Source organism: Rhamphochromis sp. 'chilingali', assembly GCF_963969265.1.
Source record: "Rhamphochromis sp. 'chilingali' genome assembly, chromosome: 11".
NCBI classification, from domain to species: domain Eukaryota; kingdom Metazoa; phylum Chordata; class Actinopteri; order Cichliformes; family Cichlidae; genus Rhamphochromis; species Rhamphochromis sp. 'chilingali'.
Genome location: NC_137938.1, coordinates 38,439,735 through 38,457,587, shown reverse-complemented (window position 1 = coordinate 38,457,587; position 17,853 = coordinate 38,439,735). Strand labels below are relative to the sequence as shown.

The following is a 17,853-nucleotide window of genomic DNA, read 5'->3' as shown; positions in this document are numbered from 1 at the left end:
ATGGCAAACACCTCGATTCCTAGATCCCTTAGTTCGATGGCAGGGTCTTCAACATCATCTTGCGATTCTCCATCTGTGATCAACACCAAATTCTGGGAGATGCCTTCAGATTTACGACTGCCCCGCAATGCCTCAAAATACTCCTTAATGGAAGTCAGTGCCAGTCCGATGTTGGTTCCTCCCCCACTCTGACTCATTTTCAAGATGTGATCCGACATTTCCTTCTCAGTGTAGAACTGGTTGAGGTAAAACTCGTGTTGAAAAGTGCTGCTGAACTGGGCAAACCCAGCACGAACTAAATCTTCACTGACTTTGAAGCTGTTGATGAGATCTATGGTGAAGTTCTTCATGATGGCGTAGTCAGCTTGGTTAATGCTACCCGACTGATCAACTAGGAAGACCAGGTCAGCACGTTGCTTTTCACAAACTGTAAATGAAAACGCAGATATTAGAGACGTGGACCATACACTGTGTGGAGGCTCTTCATGTTCTTTTGTTGACAAATACAGATTATTTTTGTGACGATGGCATGAAACTCACATTTTAAACACATTCGGTGCTCTACACGTATGATGGTGATGGTTAGTTGTTTGCAATTATTATCCCCGGGGTTAAAAATTTAGACTCGTGCCAAAAACTGCAGTTCCTGTAACATCCAGCAGAGGCTCCAGCAGCGAGTCAGTCCCTTTGACACCCACGTTAACACGTGACAGCAGAAATAAACATGTGGATGTTGTTTATGTTTAAGTTCGTTAGATTAGCAAAGTTCATCTGGTTATTAGACGCCTTGTGTTTTCTGCCCCTGTATTCCCTCACCCTTTGTGTTTCATGCTGCATGTCTTATGTTATCAAGTTTGTATTGTCTTGTCTGTGTCTCATGTTTCCTGTTTTATTTTGAAGGAGGTGTGTGTTCTTTGTTCATTGTATTTAGTTTCACTTCCCCTGTCCTGTCATTAGCCTCCTGTCAGTCAGCTGTTCGCCCATGTGTTCCCACTTCCCTTAATCACCTCCTGTGTATTTAAGTCCTCTGTTTTCAGGGTGTCATTGTCAGATCGGTTGCGTTGTAGGCCAAGAGTTCATGTCAAGTTTTCAGGTCAGGTCCATGTTCCTGTTGTAGGCTTTTATTTAATTTAGCTCACCCAGTTTCGTTTATTGTTAGCCTTGCCAGCCTCAATAAACGGCTCGTGTTTGGTCATTCAAGTCACGTTTTGTTTCGTTTTGGGTCCACCTTTCACTCTACACACAGTCAGCCTCGCGGATTGTGACACATGGGCCTTTAGGTATTATTAAGAAGGTAGTTTGCATTATTATTTGCATTATTAGGGGGTAGCATCTTTGACGTCTTTTACTGTACAAATATGAAGCGCCTTGAGGTGACTGTTGTTGTGATTTGGCGCTATATAAATAAAATTGAATTGAATTGAACAGCTAATTCTTTGAACTGAAGCATTTTTAATGCAACAGTGTACCAACCAATAATATGGCTGCTGTTAGGTTAATAGTACTAACAGACTTATCAAGAAATCTGAGCTCCAGTTGTGCTGAGTGAAATTTGGGGACTTTATTATGCACTAATTAGCATCTGTGGGATGCTCCCATACAGGCTGTGGAAACAAGTGCTATAAAGCTATAAAGTGATCCACTTTGTTTTCCAAACTTCGGTCAGATGTTTGTGAGCCTTTGCTAATCATAGATTTATCAGTGTCATGTTGGTGTTTAAAGACATCCAGTATGCTGTACTGACTGTAGAAATATCTGAGCTAATGAGTGTAAAAACCCAGAAAACTTCTGAAGTTACTGTTGCCAACATAAAATCTTCCTGCTTGCTTTTCTTACAATGATGTGGGAAGAATCGTGTTTTAAAACGCTTCTTCTCAATCAATTTGAGGATTATTTACGTCAAGTCTGAAATTCAGAAATGTGCTGTTAGTATAATCATTTATTGTATCCTTGCAAATCCATTTTCTTTTGCCTGATGTAATTAGACGTTTAGTTGCTTACCTGGTTTGGTGGAGTTGCACAGGACTTCCGTGATGTTTTTGTAGAGTTTTTCCAGGGCGTCAAAGTTATCCACGTAAAAAACTCTGGCTTTATCTTGACCAGCCATGACCTCCAGCTGTTTCTTGTTGGCTCCTTCTACTCCAATACTGAAGACAGTGACCCCTTTGTTTCTCAGAGCCGCAGATGGTTCATTCAGACTGTGTGGGTCAGTAGCATCGCCATCGGTAATTACCATGAGGATCTGAGGCACCTGCAGCTCTGCCCGTCCACCATAGTTAGCATCAAAGAACTGTAGAGCATATTTCAAAGCTTTGCCAGTGTACGTGTCTCCATACGGGGATTTGAGAGCCATTATGGCCTGGGAAACCTCCTGCTTGGAGCTGAACTGATTGAGAGTGAAAATAGACTTGGGTTCATTCGCGTAGAGGATGACACCGAAGCGGGTCAGGTCTTTGCCAACTGTGGTTTGGTTCACCATTGACTGCATGAACTTCTGCATGCTTCGAAACTTTTCCAGGGTTATGCTTGTGGAGCCGTCCACCAAGAAAATGATGTCAGCTCTTTCTGTCTTCTTGCATTCTGGTGGTAAAAAGCACAAATGTTTGGTCAGAGGGAATGGGAGCAGGAACGTCAAGGAACAGCTCTTTAAAACCTCCTAAGACCCAAACCCTTTCATGGCATGCATTTTTAATTTCTCTTTGCTATTTGGGCTGATTAAGACCTGATGAATGTAAAAAACATTTTCTTTTTACCTATTTTTTTGTTTCTGAGAAGAATGATATTCGTTTTTAATTTTTATAGAGCAGTGTAATGTCCTCGTAAGTGGATATTAGGCCCTTGTAGAAAAATATTAAGTATTGTGGTCTAGAAAACCCAAAATGTGATGTCCACATATGCGGACGTCAAGTCCTAGAAGGTTAAAATATTAAAGTGAAGGCGACGAGGATCTCTTTATCATGTAGGGTTGATGTACCACAATAGGTTTTAATGGTGGAAGAAACTGGAGCCACTGAAAGAAAGCTGCAAACACCCAAACAGAAAGTCCCGGATCTGCTCCAGAAGTTCCCCGCTAATCTATAATGCTGCTAAAATCATCCCTGTCTCTCTTCCACAGCATGTCTTTATCCCGTCTTCCTTCTCTCACCCCAACCAATCACAGCAGATGGCCCCGCCCCTCCCTGAGCCTGGTTCTGCCGGAGGTTTCTTCCTGTTAAAAGGGAGTTTTTCCTTCCCACTGTCACCAAGTGCTGCTCATAGGGGGTCATATGATTGTTGGGGTTTTCTCTGTATGTATTATTGTAGGGTCTACCTTAAAATATAAAGCACCGTGAGCCGACTGATGTTGTGATTTGGCGCTGTATGAATAAAATTGAATTCATTCCTAACCACCACATTGACCTCATTATAATACTGTAGTTCTCATGTTACACAGGTCGGAAAAACAGAGGACCCTTTTAATGTGGGACTCAACAAGTATGTATTCAAAGAGGAGTCCTTTCCTCCTTGGAAAGATGAGTGGACGAATGACAAAATCTTTCCTGTCTTTACACAAACACATATTACAGAACAGGATCCTTCTCATTACAGCAAGGAGCCCATTAACTGGCAGACTACTGAATTAACCTGTTAAAGTAAGAAGCCTCAGACTTGAATGATCTCATCCCTTCTGCCTGGCACTAGACTGCAAACTGTAAAGATTTTTATATTTACAAAAACAAGGATATAGTTCACGTTTCGGGTTGGTCCCAGTCTCCTCTCACCTCTCTCCGGATCACAGAGCTCCAAAGCCACTTGACTCTCCAAGTCCCTCAAAGCATCAAAGTCCCTCTCAGCATACATCCTATCTTGGGATCCACTGATCTCGAGCAGCTGGGTGGTGTTGGCGTCCACCACTCCAATGGCGTAGACCACCACTCCTTTGGCCCTCAGATCTTCAGCGGGGCGTTTAACTGCATCTTGAGCCTCGCCATCTGTTATGACCACTAGCCTCTGCCTCAGGCTGGGCCGTCCTCCTCTGGCTGCATCAAAATACTGAGATACTTCTCTTATGGCTTTGCCCGTGTACGTGCCTCCACCCATCTGCTTCATGCTATCGATGGCTGTCGACATTTCTTCTTTGCTGTAGTGGACGTTGAGTGGGAACTCGAGGCTTTGGACAGTGCTGAACTGCATGACGCCTACGTGCACCTCATTCTTCCCAATGATGGACTTCCTAATGACCGATTTCATGAACTCTTTCATTTTTGTGTAGTCTTCGGCATAGATGCTTCCAGAGCTGTCAATCAAGAAGACGAGGTCGCCTGGTATATCTTTACAAACTGTAGGCAGAGTAGCACATCCATGTTAGCATCGCTGCTTGTATGTTAAATAATAATTACCCTGTTTCAAGAAACAAAGGTGTCCTGTGTTGAACGGCTCTTGTCCTCTCCAGCCTTCTATGACCATGTGCAGCATATTATATCTATATATCTGTCTCTATGTATAGATACATTTTGGCTAATATTTGCTCACTTTTATCTTATTCCTCTGGTGGCATTTGATAAGTACGACAATTTCATGCATATTAATTCAGTATTTTATGCTAACACTTAAAACAGTGTCTTTCTCAGTGTAAAAACTCATTTCTGTTAAGGTGACGAACTCCCTGATATCCAACGATTTATGTCATCAGTAAAATCTGTTCTCCTTTCACTTTGCTTATTTCAGTTTCATTCTACTCTTAACTACTGGTTTAAGGCTGAATACGGCAGTTTTATACGGCTCTTTTCATTAAACTTAAACCCAATGAGATATACAATGACTTAAACACTGAAAATTAATAAAATGCAGCTGCAGTATGTGCTGCTTGTAACCTCTAGACATGCATTTGTAACATGAGTGTGGTTCATTTCCCCTCACCGTCTGTAGAACAGATATCTGTGATGATTTCATCTTTGATCGACTTTAAGGCATCGAAATTATTGACAAAGAAAGTCCTCTTGGGGTCACCGGAAATCTCTTCCAGCTCAGGCACGTCGGCGTCTTTCACCCCAATGGTGTAGACAATGACACCCTGCTTCCTCAGTCGCTCTGCTGGAACCTTGACCTTATCCTGAGATTTTCCATCCGTGATGACCACCAGGAACTCGGGGACTTTGTGACCACGAGTGACCACAGCTCTCTCAAAGTGTGGACTCATGAATTCCAGGGCCTGCCCCGTCTGTGTGCCGCCGCCTACTTGTCTAATTTCCTCCACAGCTTTCTCCAGCGTGGATGCATCTGTGTAATCGGTCAGATCAAATTCCAGGTTTGGCGAATCTGCGTATTTGGCAACGCCCATTCGGATATGCTGAGGCCCGATACGGAAGGTATTAATAAACTCAATGATGAACTTCTTCATGTCATAGAAGTCAGTGGGGTGAATGCTTCCCGAGTGGTCGATCAGGAAGAACATGTCTGCTTCATCGGTCTGCACGCAGCCTGGAAAGGAAAAGCAAACATTCTGAGTTTTGCAACTTTAAATTTGTTAAAGAAGTCATGATGTTCAAGTTAAGTCATGAAAGTGTAAGAACATGCTGGTCCACACCTTCTTTGATGCCAGCTCTTCTTGTGCTGACTGAGACCGCCTGGTGAATGATGTTATAGCAAAGAGTCTTCTGCAGGTTCTTCTTCAGACCTTTCAGCTTGTCAAAAGTGTCCACTATGAACACGTGCTTGTTGGGGGGGTGGGACGCTATCTGGTTCAGTTCAGCCTCGTTGGCATTTTGGACTCCTACAGCGTAAACGGTGACGCCAGCGCGGCGGAGAGCAGCTGCTGCCTCGGTCACGTTATCCTGCGATTCGCCGTCTGTGATCACGATCGCCACCTGCTGAACGCCCTTATCTTTCCTGCTTCCAGCGTCCTCCGTGAAAATATTTTCGCGAGTGAAGTCGAGGGCAGCTCCGGTGTTTGTACCACCTCCGCGATAAGGCAGGATTTTGATGAAATTCAGCAAACTGTCCGTTTCATTAAAGCTGTTGAGGTAGACCAGCGCTGTGGCTCGGTCGCTGTACGTAACGATACCCACCCGAACTCTCTTGTCACCGACGTCAAAGCCGCTGACAATGGACAGCAGGAAAGAGCGCACCAGGTCGAAGTTCTCAGAGCCGATGCTTCCCGACTCGTCCACGATGAAGACGAAGTCCGCCAGTTTGGCTGCTTTGCAGTCTGTAAAGGGAATCATAATCTCGTTATCACTCAAGCATTCTGATTCAGGATGTGACGATGACGCCACACTAATTCTTTTTACTTTTTGTTAATGTGCAGCTTCACCCCAGTTCCACAAAGGTTGGGATGCTGTACAAAATGGGAATAACAGCAGAATACAACCTCACATCTCAGTACACAGCATCACACTTTTTGGAATTAGGGTTAAATATGTGTTGCTAGTAGGTCATTTGGTTGGATGTTGTTTCTTTGGCACAGAATTCCAGGTACGTGACAGCTAATAAAGGTTTCCCATCCAGGGTGCCTGTTTCTGTATTGCCCTCATATTCCGCAATCAAACTAAAGAATTAGTCCACATATACTGTCGAGGATCATTAGAACAAACAGATCCATGTTATTTGTTTTAATAACTCATGTAGGCAGTCACAGTGGGACACCCACTACATGCTGAGAATCCTGTCCTGTCTTCCTTCTCTCACCCCAACCAATCACAGCAGATGGCCCCGCCCCTCCCTGAGCCTGGTTCTGCTGGAGGTTTCTTCCTGTTAAAAGGGAGTTTTTCCTTCCCACTGTTGCCAAAGTGCTGCTCATAGGGGGTCATATGATTGTTGGGTTTTTCTCTGTATCTATGAAGCGCCTTGAGGCGACTTTTGTTGTGATTTGGCGCTATATAAATAAAATTGAATTGAATTGAGAAGTGACACTAGCATTTCAAGCGTTTTGACGATGTTGAAGTGTAACACAGTTTCGGTTAAATATATCTCAATGATGTCGGTTCTACTGCCCGTGAAGCTAGCAACAGTTGTCTCTTACCACCCATACAGGCTGGCTTTCCACTCATGACTGACTGTCACATTTAAATGCAACTAATAAACACATCTATGCTGTGAAGTGGTACATTTAACACAAACCGTCACCTTGTGTTTGCACTGTCTAAAGCTAGCATATGATAAAACTGTGACTTTCTCACAACAACAGACTTCATCTGACTAGAAGGCTGTGATTTCTCTGTAGGGAAGGTCAATCTGCATCTAACAGACTGAAAACGTGAAAGTAAAAATAAATGTTAAAATATTTGATGTCCTGGGGTGAAAATATGGAAGCATGAAGACATCTCAGATGTTCTCGCCACAGCATGCTGGCGTTTCCAGCAGGATAAGTTTATCATCAAGATTAAAGGTAATAAAACAGGTAATTTACGTGACTGTTCTTTTGTGAATAACCTTTTTCAAACATGCACAGGAGTTGATTTTATGACTGATGACAACAATAATGAAAGTAAAGACTTTTCACCGTGAGTGAGAGTGATCTCCTCTTCCTCTCTTTCAAAAATGGTCTTTAGCGTGGGCACTGCATTGAAGGTAGACTCGTACACGTACGGCGCCGTGGCTATTACACGCATTTCGTCCATTGATGCACCGAAGCTCACTCCCACGATAGTTACGCCTAGTGATTTGATCAGACGTGTCTGCTTAAAAACTGGATCATCTGAGTCTTTTCCACTTAGAACAACCAGAAACTGTCGGAAGCCTTGGGATGCCCGACTTCCTGATTCATTCGTGAAGAAATTAGAGCTGGCGTACTCCAGTGCACTGCCCAGGTTGCGTGGCTGATTGGGCTTAAGTCGGCTCTGGCGGAAGGACCTTACACCAGTGAGCGCCGCCTCTTTGGTTTGGAAAGCATTAAGGAGAAACTCCACTTTGGTAACCGTACTGTACTGGGCCAGTCCGAGACGGTTGCCAGAAGCTCCAATGTTGAGTTGATTGACCAGTCGGACCAGGATGGTTCTGACCTGCTGGAAATCTGCTTGACTGATGCCACTGTCCACCAGGAAGAAAATGTCTGCAAACTTTTCTGCCAAGGCTGTAAATTAAGAAGAAAACAGTCCTTCACTATTATTATATGCATTTCCATTTATATGAAATTAAACTACCTGCAGGTCTAAAAGACAAAGGTTTGGAATTGTTGTTGTTTTAATTTCAGTTTGTAACCACAACCCTGCCCTGGATGGCACGATTCTCTTTCATCTGCACAATATTTTTAAAATTGGACACACGCTGTCTCAGAGCGATCCATTTGTTGCTTCTAATTTCCTTTTTTGTGTTTTTTCCAAAACCACTCAGAGAGGACACAGAACGACGGATCATATTCTCCATATTAGGGTACTAACTTAGGTGCTATAATATACTGACAGGGACTAGAAAGAGAGAGCAGATTTCTCCTGTTTTGGCTTCCTGTTAAATCCAGGATTCAAAATCCTGCTCCTCACATACAAGGTCTTAAATAATCAGGCCCCATCTTATCTTAATGAGCTTGTAGTACCATATCACCCTATCAGAGCACTTCGCTCTCGCTCTGCAGGCCTACTTGTTGTTCCTAGAGTATTTAAAAGTAGAATGGGAGGCAGAGCCTTCAGTTTTCAGGCCCCTCTTCTGTGGAACCAGCTTCCAGTTTGGATTCAGGAGACAGACACTATCTCTACTTTCAAGATCAGGCTTCAAACTTTCCTTTTTGCTAAAGCATATAGTTAGGGCTGGACCAGGTGACCCTGAATCCTCCCTTAGTTATGCTGCAATGGGCTCCAGCAAGGCTGGACAATGGTCCGTTAAGTTTACCTAAAGAAGTTATAGTCAGCAGTGATGGTTAACCAGTTAAAAAAAAAAGAAAAACTGGCCATAATGTCATTAAAAATAAGGAAGTGTAAGTTAAGCAACCTAATTTCTTCAATTATAATAAATAATAAAGACTGAATTAAGAATGTCAGAAAATCTAACGTTAGAGTCCACGTTTGAACGAGGGGTGGCATTTGTTACACTGAAAACATGTTGTCTTTGACTGTCGGGGGTTTTCTTTCTATTCGCTTTAAAGCAAAGAACGTATCTGTTTCATACACATTGAGTGGTGGATGAGAAAAGCCTTCAGGGGTTCTGCTGCAGCTTGCGGGTAACTCGACTAACATCTCTAAATGATCAGCCGATACGTTCCCGATTGCTATCAATGCAAACTGAGCAGAAATCCTCTGACGCAGTTACATTTTAAATCCCTGACCAGTGAAAATAGAACTAAGCAGCATTCAGGTATTCATTTCCTTCTCTTATAATAAACAATTCTGTAAGGACGTTTTCTTTGTCTCACCTTGACTCCGACTCTCCACGGAGATGCATACAGTTTGCAGCAGACTGTCTGTTAGCCGCTGTAGAGCCTGGTAGCTATCGATAGTGTAAAGGAAGTGGTGTGCAGGTAGGTTTACGATAGACTCGAGCTGCTGCTGGTTAACATCTCCCACCCCAATGGCAAATATGATAACTCCTTGATCGCGCAGGCGCTTGGCGGGCTCGACTACGTCATCCGTGGAGTCTCCGTCTGTGATGACTACAGCAAACTGAGGAACTCGCTGGCTCGCCCGGCTCCCTGCCTCCTGAGTGAAGTACACTGACTGGAGGAAGTCAATGGCCTTTCCTGTTTCTGTGCCTCCTGTTCGATATGGAAACTGATCGACTTCGGCCAGCAGAGAATCCTTGTCCATGTGATCTTTCAGCAGAAACTCCTGGTAGGTCTCGTCGCTATACTGAGCCAAGCCAATCCGAATTTTGTCAGGGCCAATGTCAAGGCCTAAAATGAAACTTCGGAGAAACTGCCTAATTTCCTCAAAGTTATCAACGCCAATGCTACTTGAGCTGTCAACCAGGAAGACGATGTCTGCCACGGTGGCTCTGGCACATTCTGGAAAAGAAGAAGAAGAAAGTCAGGAACACGAGAGGAAAGTCAGTGAAACCTACATTTCTCGAGAAAGATAAAAACTTTGGGCGGGGCTTTCCCGGTTTTATATTTAATAAATGGTCAATGGACTGGTTCTTATATAACACTTTTCTACTCAGACTTATTTTACCTTGAGACGACAGTTTGCATGTTTATGATGATGAACCTGTTAGTTCATGAGCCCATTGTTAGTCAGCGGGCTGGTTTCAAACCTGCAGTCAGCTGAGACCGATAAAGTCACCTGGATGAGTGACCAAACGTTCTGAAAACACCATGTCCAGATGAACAGAATCAAGCTTTTGGGGTTTACCTGGAGACAGTTGCAGGAGTTGTCGTTTGGCTTCTTCTACAGTTGTGCATAGCGTCTGGATGATGTTCTGAGAAATTCCCTGCAGCGCTGCAAAATCTGACACACTGTAAACATGCTGATCGTCATTTGCAATCTCCCTCAGCTGGCTTGCATCTGCATCTTTGATACCAATTGCATACAAAACAATCCCTCTTCTCCTCAGGTTCTTAGCATGAGACTCTACATCGTCTTGGGATTTGCCATCAGTGATCACCACAGCAATTTGCGGCACTTTCTGCGCAGCTCGGCTTCCAGCTTTCCCCACAAAGTGTTCGTTCGACATGAATTCCAAGCCTTTACCGGTCATGGTGCCGCCCCCCCTGTAAGGCAGTTTGATGATGTTGTTGAGGATGTCGTCCTTGTTCTCAAAGGTGTTGAGCAGAAACTCTGTGAGTGGATTGTCACTGTACTGGACAAGGCCGATGCGGACGTGATCAGGGCTGACATCAAAGCTATCGACCAGCGTGAACAGAAACTGGCGGATCTGCTCGAAGTTCTCAGCGCCGATGCTCCACGAGCCATCGACCAGGAAGACGATGTCTGCCACGGCCTCTTCGGTACAGACTAAGAGGAAAGGTCTTTAAGTCACGGAGAGGAACTGCTGGACGCTAAAAGGAAATCTCTCAGTAGCTGAGGACGTTTGGCAGCGTGAGGTGTCAGCGTGGCTTATAGACAACAGAGGTGGGCTGTGCCATGTGACTGCTGGAAAAGAAAAATGGGCATGTTGCCGCCGGCTCGTGAAAAGCCTCTGGACTGGAGCAGGGATGCTTGCTGACAGCACTCACCTTCAGGGTGGAAAAGCGTGAGGAAAATGAGAAAAAGCGGCGTGTGGCTTACAGCTGGTGTTCGTTGCCTTCAGAAAGCTTTGCTTTCGTTAGCAGTGACCTGACTGCTAACGAAACCCCGACCTTTAACCCTCGCATCTCATTCATGTGCCTGGTTGCAAAAACATTTCCACACTAACCCTAATAATTCGGGGCCGTCTCAGAAACACCTTGAACACGTTCAACGTGAGCGTGCTCCAGTTGTAATACAGCAAATGCCCAATGACAGCACTACAGGTCAGGTTCACCCATTTTTAATAGATACTGTTGGTGAATAAGAGCGAGTCAGATCTATTTTTACAGAGGTCCTTTTTAAAGTACAGCTGCTGGACAACTTTTCAAACCCAGAAAACTGCTCCCTCATCAGCAGCTTGATTATGGTAAAACGGGCGTGTGGAGAAGAAGGGGACACACCCCGAGGAGCCAATCAGAGCCACGCACCGGGCCTTCCTTCTCTCTGCTGCTCACGGTGGATCATCTGCACCCACCTCAACCTATCCCAGCGTCTTCCTCTTCTCCTGCCTGCAGCTGCATCTTCATTCTCCACCCTCCCTCCATCCTGCTCACTGAACACCTTCAGCTCAGCTCCACTGTCCCAAGTCTCACCTCCATCCTTGAACCTTCCCTTTCACTCTTGCTGCTATCCTTCAGTCACATTTGCCTCCACCCGCTCCACCCTGCCTGCACTCTGTCCTGTGGATGTTAAACCTTCACCATTTCTGCTCCTGCATGTTCACCTGCCCCCCTCTCATTCACACACATATATTCTGTCTTCTAGTGGACTTCATCCCTTTTGCAGACGTCTCAGCACTGCTGACGAATCACATTTCCTGGCTACACGCTGCTAACTTCAATCTGCTTTTTTATTTCCAGTCATCATCCACAAGTTAATGCTACATTTTTCAGGGATAACTTATGTATTAGTTTAATTACTGACAGTGACCATGGACTGCACCTAAACGTCCAGCTCTACATAATGTTGGAGAAGTAATTTGTGGTTAAACAGATACTAAATGTTTCTGTGTGGCAGCGATGCTGGAACGACAGGATCAGTGGAGGAAGTTTTAATCTGGAGCCTGAGACCTAAGAAGGAAAATGTTTTATGCAGCCAGACACCCGTCGAAGCTTTGTGTTTGTGCGTTTGTGAGCTTGTTAATTGTGCGTGTGCACGTGCTCAGCTGCAAACACATTCCTGTGCAGGGTTAGTGCTCCGTGTGTGAACTTCAAAACTTACCTGTGTGTGTGTGTGTGTGTGTGTCAGTGTATGGATGGTATAAACAGCTTCCACTGATGTCATACTTTCACCAGGACGCAGGAAGTGGAGCCATAAGCTGCATAATCACACCCACCTGTTGTCTGAGCGCCGCTGCTGCAGAAACACGCCGCCATGATGAGGCCGACCAGAGCAGCCCGCCTCCACTCCATGCTGGATCGGGTTTCTCTGTACCTGCGACAGAAACAGAGTCTGTTTCACATCTGGAAGCAGCTCCATCACAGCGGGAGCTGCTCCAAACATCTGCTCCACGAGGAACGTGAGGCTGAGTAGATGTTTGCGGAAGCTTTTTGTGCCAAAACAGGATTTCGTTATATAACAGAGACAGAAACACAGCAGAGACACGAGGGGAGGAACAATATTTATGATAATTATGGGATATTTCAGCCCCAGTTAAGATACTTACAATCGTCCAGGTTAAATTATTGGACAATTATGTGTAACTTAAATTTTTTAAATAAAGGTTTGAAGGATTCGTCTAATAAATTGTTCATGAATGAACATGAATGGACGACATGTTGTTTATTAATGCACACAGTGTTCGTAAGGCATGAAAATAAAAACTAGCATGCATCAGGAGAACGGTCCACAGTCTGCATCTGCAGCCGAGGATGAACCCTCCCTCCACACACACACAGGAAATATGGATTTGCATGTCAAGATATGACAGGAATCATCTGATGTTTCCCAATCTTGTAACAGTAAAGAAGCCATCCAAAAATTCCTGCATCCAGTAAAGTAAATCACTTCCAGCCCCGCTTCTGAGCTGAGACGTGAGATGTAGCTCATAATGATGATGATGGAGCGTCCTGATTGGTCAGTTTTTAATCAAGCTGAAATAGTTCGCTCAGCGTGTCTCGCCCACTGATGTTGAAAGTTTCAGTATAATTATTGAAACGACACATTCCTGCTCGCAGCCATGAACTCATCTCCTCGGGGTGCTGTGAAACCAGAACCGCAGCAATAAAAGCTACAAATCATCGAGCGACAGCTACGAGGTCACCAATCACGTCTGTGCGACGTCTGTAAACCAGTGTCAGACACGGGGAAACTATTAAAACTCGGCGTGTGTGAGCGCACTGACAGGAAATAAGATGTGACGCTCAGTTTGAATAACATCAGCGTTGCCGTGGAGACGGCAGGGGAGGAGCCAGCAGGAATCAGGAAATTGTAATTTAGTCAAAAGCATTTTGTGAATCCAGATGGAGCAGCATCCGTAGCATCCAGGCGGGAAGCCTGTTAGCGGGTTAAAGCTGGGTTCTTTCTAATGTCCAGCAGGGGGCGACTCCTGTATTGAAGTGTTTCTGGTGTGACAGCTCAGGGAACTATGAGGTCTCAGTCGCTGGTTTCAGGTCGGATGTAATTAAAACCATGAGGATAATTCTGGAAACGAATCCCGTTAGAGCAGAAAGGACGAGCGAGATGATCGAGGGGTACGCTCTAAGGTTAATGAAATGCTTCTGTGTCCTTCACTTACTCGTATCCACCGTCAGCACCACACCAACCAGTGGCTATGTCCATCTTTTATATACAGTGTGTGTAAAACAGGCTAAACCCTCAGACATCCTCGGCTGGTTTCTGCTGTCGTTGGGCCAAACGCGATATCTCCACGTGCAGCTCCACAGCCTCAGCAGCCAGATGAGTCAGACTCTTTCTGGTGTTTGCAGCCAGAAGACTTCAGAGCATCATCTGGCTCTCCTCACGGCCTCACGGTGCCATTTCCTGAGATCTGTAGGCAGCAGACAGTGTCTGGCCACATCACAGGCCGGATGAATGAGAGAATATTTTAAATGTTCTCTGGACGATGGTGCTTCAGATGCAGAGGAGCTCCCTGCTGGTTTTTACTGCCTCTCTACTTTCTTGTCTCACGCCCGCCTCCATAAAGTCTCTGCTCTCTGTTTACTTCTTCATTTCAAACTCTGTCCTCCCTGAACTCCTGCTCAGATCACCTCACAACAAAACAACATCAGTATTTAATCTGTCCGTGTTCAGTTACCATCGTTAGAAGAGCAGGACAAACACTGAGGAGTGAACGATGAGGGGAGCGGACTGGTGTTGCAGGTTTGGGTCATGGTTAGCATGCATTTAGCCACATGCTAACCAAACACATTCAGAAATTTTACATGCAAATCAGACCATAAAGCACAGATGACAGAATCCACATGTCAACAGTTTAAGAAGCTGTCAACACGTTGTTTGCATTTGTGCTTTTTTTCTGCAAAGTATTTCAAACAAACTTTTTCTATTTGCACAGAATTATAAAATCACCAGGATCAGTTTTATTAAGTGACTCACAGCACGAAGCACTGCTGTGAACAAAGTTCAAACTGAGGCACAGTACGAAACAGGTTGGAGCTGTCACTGAGAGAACATCAGGACAAAAACAAAAGAAATCAGATCCGGCGTTGAGACAAAGATCTGGTGATGCTCACACAGCAGGAGGTGGATGTATGACGATGAAAAATCGATGAGTCTAAAGAGCCGAGAAGAAGCGAGCGAACGGGTCAGCCCAGATGAGAATCTTAGTCTCAAAGGAGACGATCGCTAGAACCCTGCAGAGGAACGGACGCCAAAAGCTTCTGCAGAAGAGACACCTTCAAGTCAGACTGCAGTGTGCCGAGGACGACCCGGAGAAAGGTTCATGTCCCACAGAGAAGCAGTGGCAGGATTACACTGTGATACTGCAACGAACGACCTCCAGAAGACCAAAGCGAGCGCTACTGTCCGGTCTGACTGTGGGCTGACCTGAAGACCGAGGTCCACGCCAGAAGGTCATCACATCTGGAGGAGCCCGAGAGGTTCTCCAAAGCAGAACGGGCTGGGTTCACCGAGGCGACGAGAGGACGGTCATCCACACACAGGTGAGCCGCTCTGATGCACTTTAATCAGAGTTGTGGGATTAATGAGCCTCGTTAGCTTCGGGTGTTTGCTGTTACCGCTGCACAGCCGTCCATCTTCTCCTGCCTGTCCCAGCAGGGACGGACCTGTTAGATCTCTATCAGAGGCGTGGGCGGCGTGCACGTCCTCGCATGATTCACGAACAGCAGTGAGAACGAAGAACGTTGTTTACTGAGAGAGGACCATCGTCTTGGACGAATTGTTCACACGGCGACACAATCGTGCACGACGTGCAGGTGAGCCGTGAAACCAAAATAACGTATCTGACTAACGTGCGTCCTGGATGGTGCTCGAGTGAGGATTTGGGCGTGGCTACTACAAACCAGAAGGTTTTACTGGCTTTTAGTTCCCGATGAATAAAGAGTTTAATATGTTAGTGATCTGTCCTGAGTCATGGTTTCCTCCCGTCTCCTGCTGCCACACACTTCCAGTGAATTTCACCAGCTGATTGCAGCTAATAAAGATTTCAAACTCGTCTCGATTCTTTTCCAAGGTGCTGCAGATAAATCTGCTTCGTCCTCCAGGCAGCAAAAGCAGCTCTGGATCTGTGTGGGCTTCATTTATTGGACGCTCACGCCTCCCTCTCTCCGTCTACATGTATGAACATGTGTTCGCCCACGAGCGTATTTCAGAGCTGTGTTTAATCACGGGCCAAATGCTCTTGGCCCTGTGAGTGGAGGCGGATTTGGGGGAGGGTTATTCTAATGCGAGGCATGTGGAGGTCATCAGCGCTCCAGTGATGGCTGATTGAAGCGAGGTCCAGCTCTAGTTACACGGACCTCCAACTGTATTTACTCGGAGCGTGAGCGGCTCTTTCCTGTTGGCTCTATGGACCGTAGATGTTTGATGTTAAAGAATGAAGGGCCTCATGCTTTCTAGTTCAAACTGGTGTCACACATGCAGGAGGTTCTCCTCGCTGATGAGGACATTATAGAGCTGACGCTCTGCAGGCGCGCTGGAGGACAGTTTGTGCCCTCCGAGCAGCGTTTAGGAGAACGCTGCATCGTGGACAGCTGCATGAAGCTGGAGCGTTTCTAACATGAATCTGTGTCCGAACAACAATCCCGCATTCAAAGCCTCAGCTGTGGAGGTCAAAGAGGAGCTGAGACTGGACTCGTGTTGAGCGAGCCCCCCCTCTCGCCGCGGCTGTCTGGAGAGGCTGAAACTAAGAAATGCCGTCTGACCACAGAGGTCTCGTGCCAGCCCACATGAGCTGACGGCTCAGTTCAAACCCTGAATCCAGCAGCCAAGTCCCCCCTCTTCGATGGTCCGCCCCACATACGAGTGAACTGTTTACCTGCTTTAACCTGCTCACTGTCGCTGTGCGTCTGCAGGACGCTCTGGAACCCACGCCCACCCCAACCTCTTCTTTCCAGCCTCCGTCTGACTCAATGTGCTGCTCGTTTCTCCAGGTGTTGCTGCTGAGCCCGTTCTCATCCTCTGGACGTCCAATGGAAACACCTCCAAGCATCAGCCTCGCATCCCTGTGGATGAGCGGGGTTACTGCTGTGATGGGGCAAAAGCTCAGCCTGGTACTTGAAAGTGAAATCCTGGACTGAGCAAATCGATCTGAGCAGTGGCTGAACTTTTGATTTATGCCAACCTCCAAAAGCCGACTCTGCGATGTCAGCGTGTCCCTGCGTGTCCTGAGGAGGAGGCTGACAAAAACAGCTCTGTATTAATCACATCATAAATGTGCATCTCACACAGCGTTAATAGCTCCAAATCTATAGAGGTCAAAGACTTTGTGACTCCTGTGGAGTTTCCTGATGTCACGGACATCAGACACTCATCAGCCGTCTTTTAGCGATGAATGAAAAAGGAGAAAGGAGAGGCCCGACAGCTACATGCGTGCAGGTAAAGTGAGACTGGACGTCACGCTTGCTCTGGAGCTCAGACAGGAGCGTTTTCACGATGCAGAACATGAACGAGCTTCACTGAAACGGTCAGGAGGACCTGGAGCTGCTCCCGTGAACAAACACAGGCTAATGCACGCGGCCGATGCTAAACCTGCACTTCCATCCAGACAGAGAATAAACACCACACAGCTGAAACAGTCGCACACCTCTGCTGTGACCACACAGCGACTTCTTTAACGTCTCTGCTGGGGTGAAGAGAAAAGGAAGAGATGATGGACGATGAACGGCGAGCATGGCGAGGCCTCAGAGCAGAAAGACAGAGCGTCTGTCCCTGTCAGTCTTTGTCTCATTTCACCAACCTGTTAAAGGTCATCACAGACCAGTTCATTCATGCTGACAGAGTTTGTGGGTGTGTCGTAGAAATGTGACAGGAGGGAAAACGTGACTGATCCTCTGAATTATTGGTGGTTATCCACGTGAAGTGACCACTGAAGTTCGGCCATCTTTCATTCATATATGAGCTTCAATCCTGAAGATCGCTGCACAGAGTGTCACTGCTAGGAGTCTTTCTCTGCACCACAGTCACTGGGCTTGCCCCCTTTCTCTGCTGTTGTTGTTGCTCCTGCGATGCCTCTGCAGGGAGCGGTCCAGCGTCTAAATGGAGCGTAACATTACATGCACTGAGCAGAAAGAGCTGAAGACAA

The 17,853-nt window shown here is 46.0% G+C and overlaps 1 protein-coding gene across 3 annotated transcripts in view; it reads right to left on the bottom strand.

Annotated features, from left to right (window-relative positions):
- col6a4a (collagen, type VI, alpha 4a) overlaps positions 1–17,853 on the bottom strand; it is a 63,310-nt gene that overhangs the window by 28,801 nt on the left and 16,656 nt on the right. For all 3 annotated transcript variants that reach the window (XM_080895779.1, XM_080895777.1, XM_080895778.1), the window contains exons 3-10: positions 12,469–12,566; positions 9,323–9,910; positions 7,481–8,050; positions 5,567–6,187; positions 4,900–5,460; positions 3,762–4,319; positions 2,002–2,580; positions 1–427 (exon numbers count right to left, since the gene is read on the bottom strand). The exon at positions 1–427 is cut by the window's left edge and continues 152 nt beyond it. In XM_080895779.1, the coding sequence (XP_080751905.1) occupies positions 1–427; positions 2,002–2,580; positions 3,762–4,319; positions 4,900–5,460; positions 5,567–6,187; positions 7,481–8,050; positions 9,323–9,910; positions 12,469–12,544 (3,980 nt within the window). In that variant the 5' untranslated portion in view covers positions 12,545–12,566. The remainder of the gene's footprint in view (positions 428–2,001; positions 2,581–3,761; positions 4,320–4,899; positions 5,461–5,566; positions 6,188–7,480; positions 8,051–9,322; positions 9,911–12,468; positions 12,567–17,853) is intronic.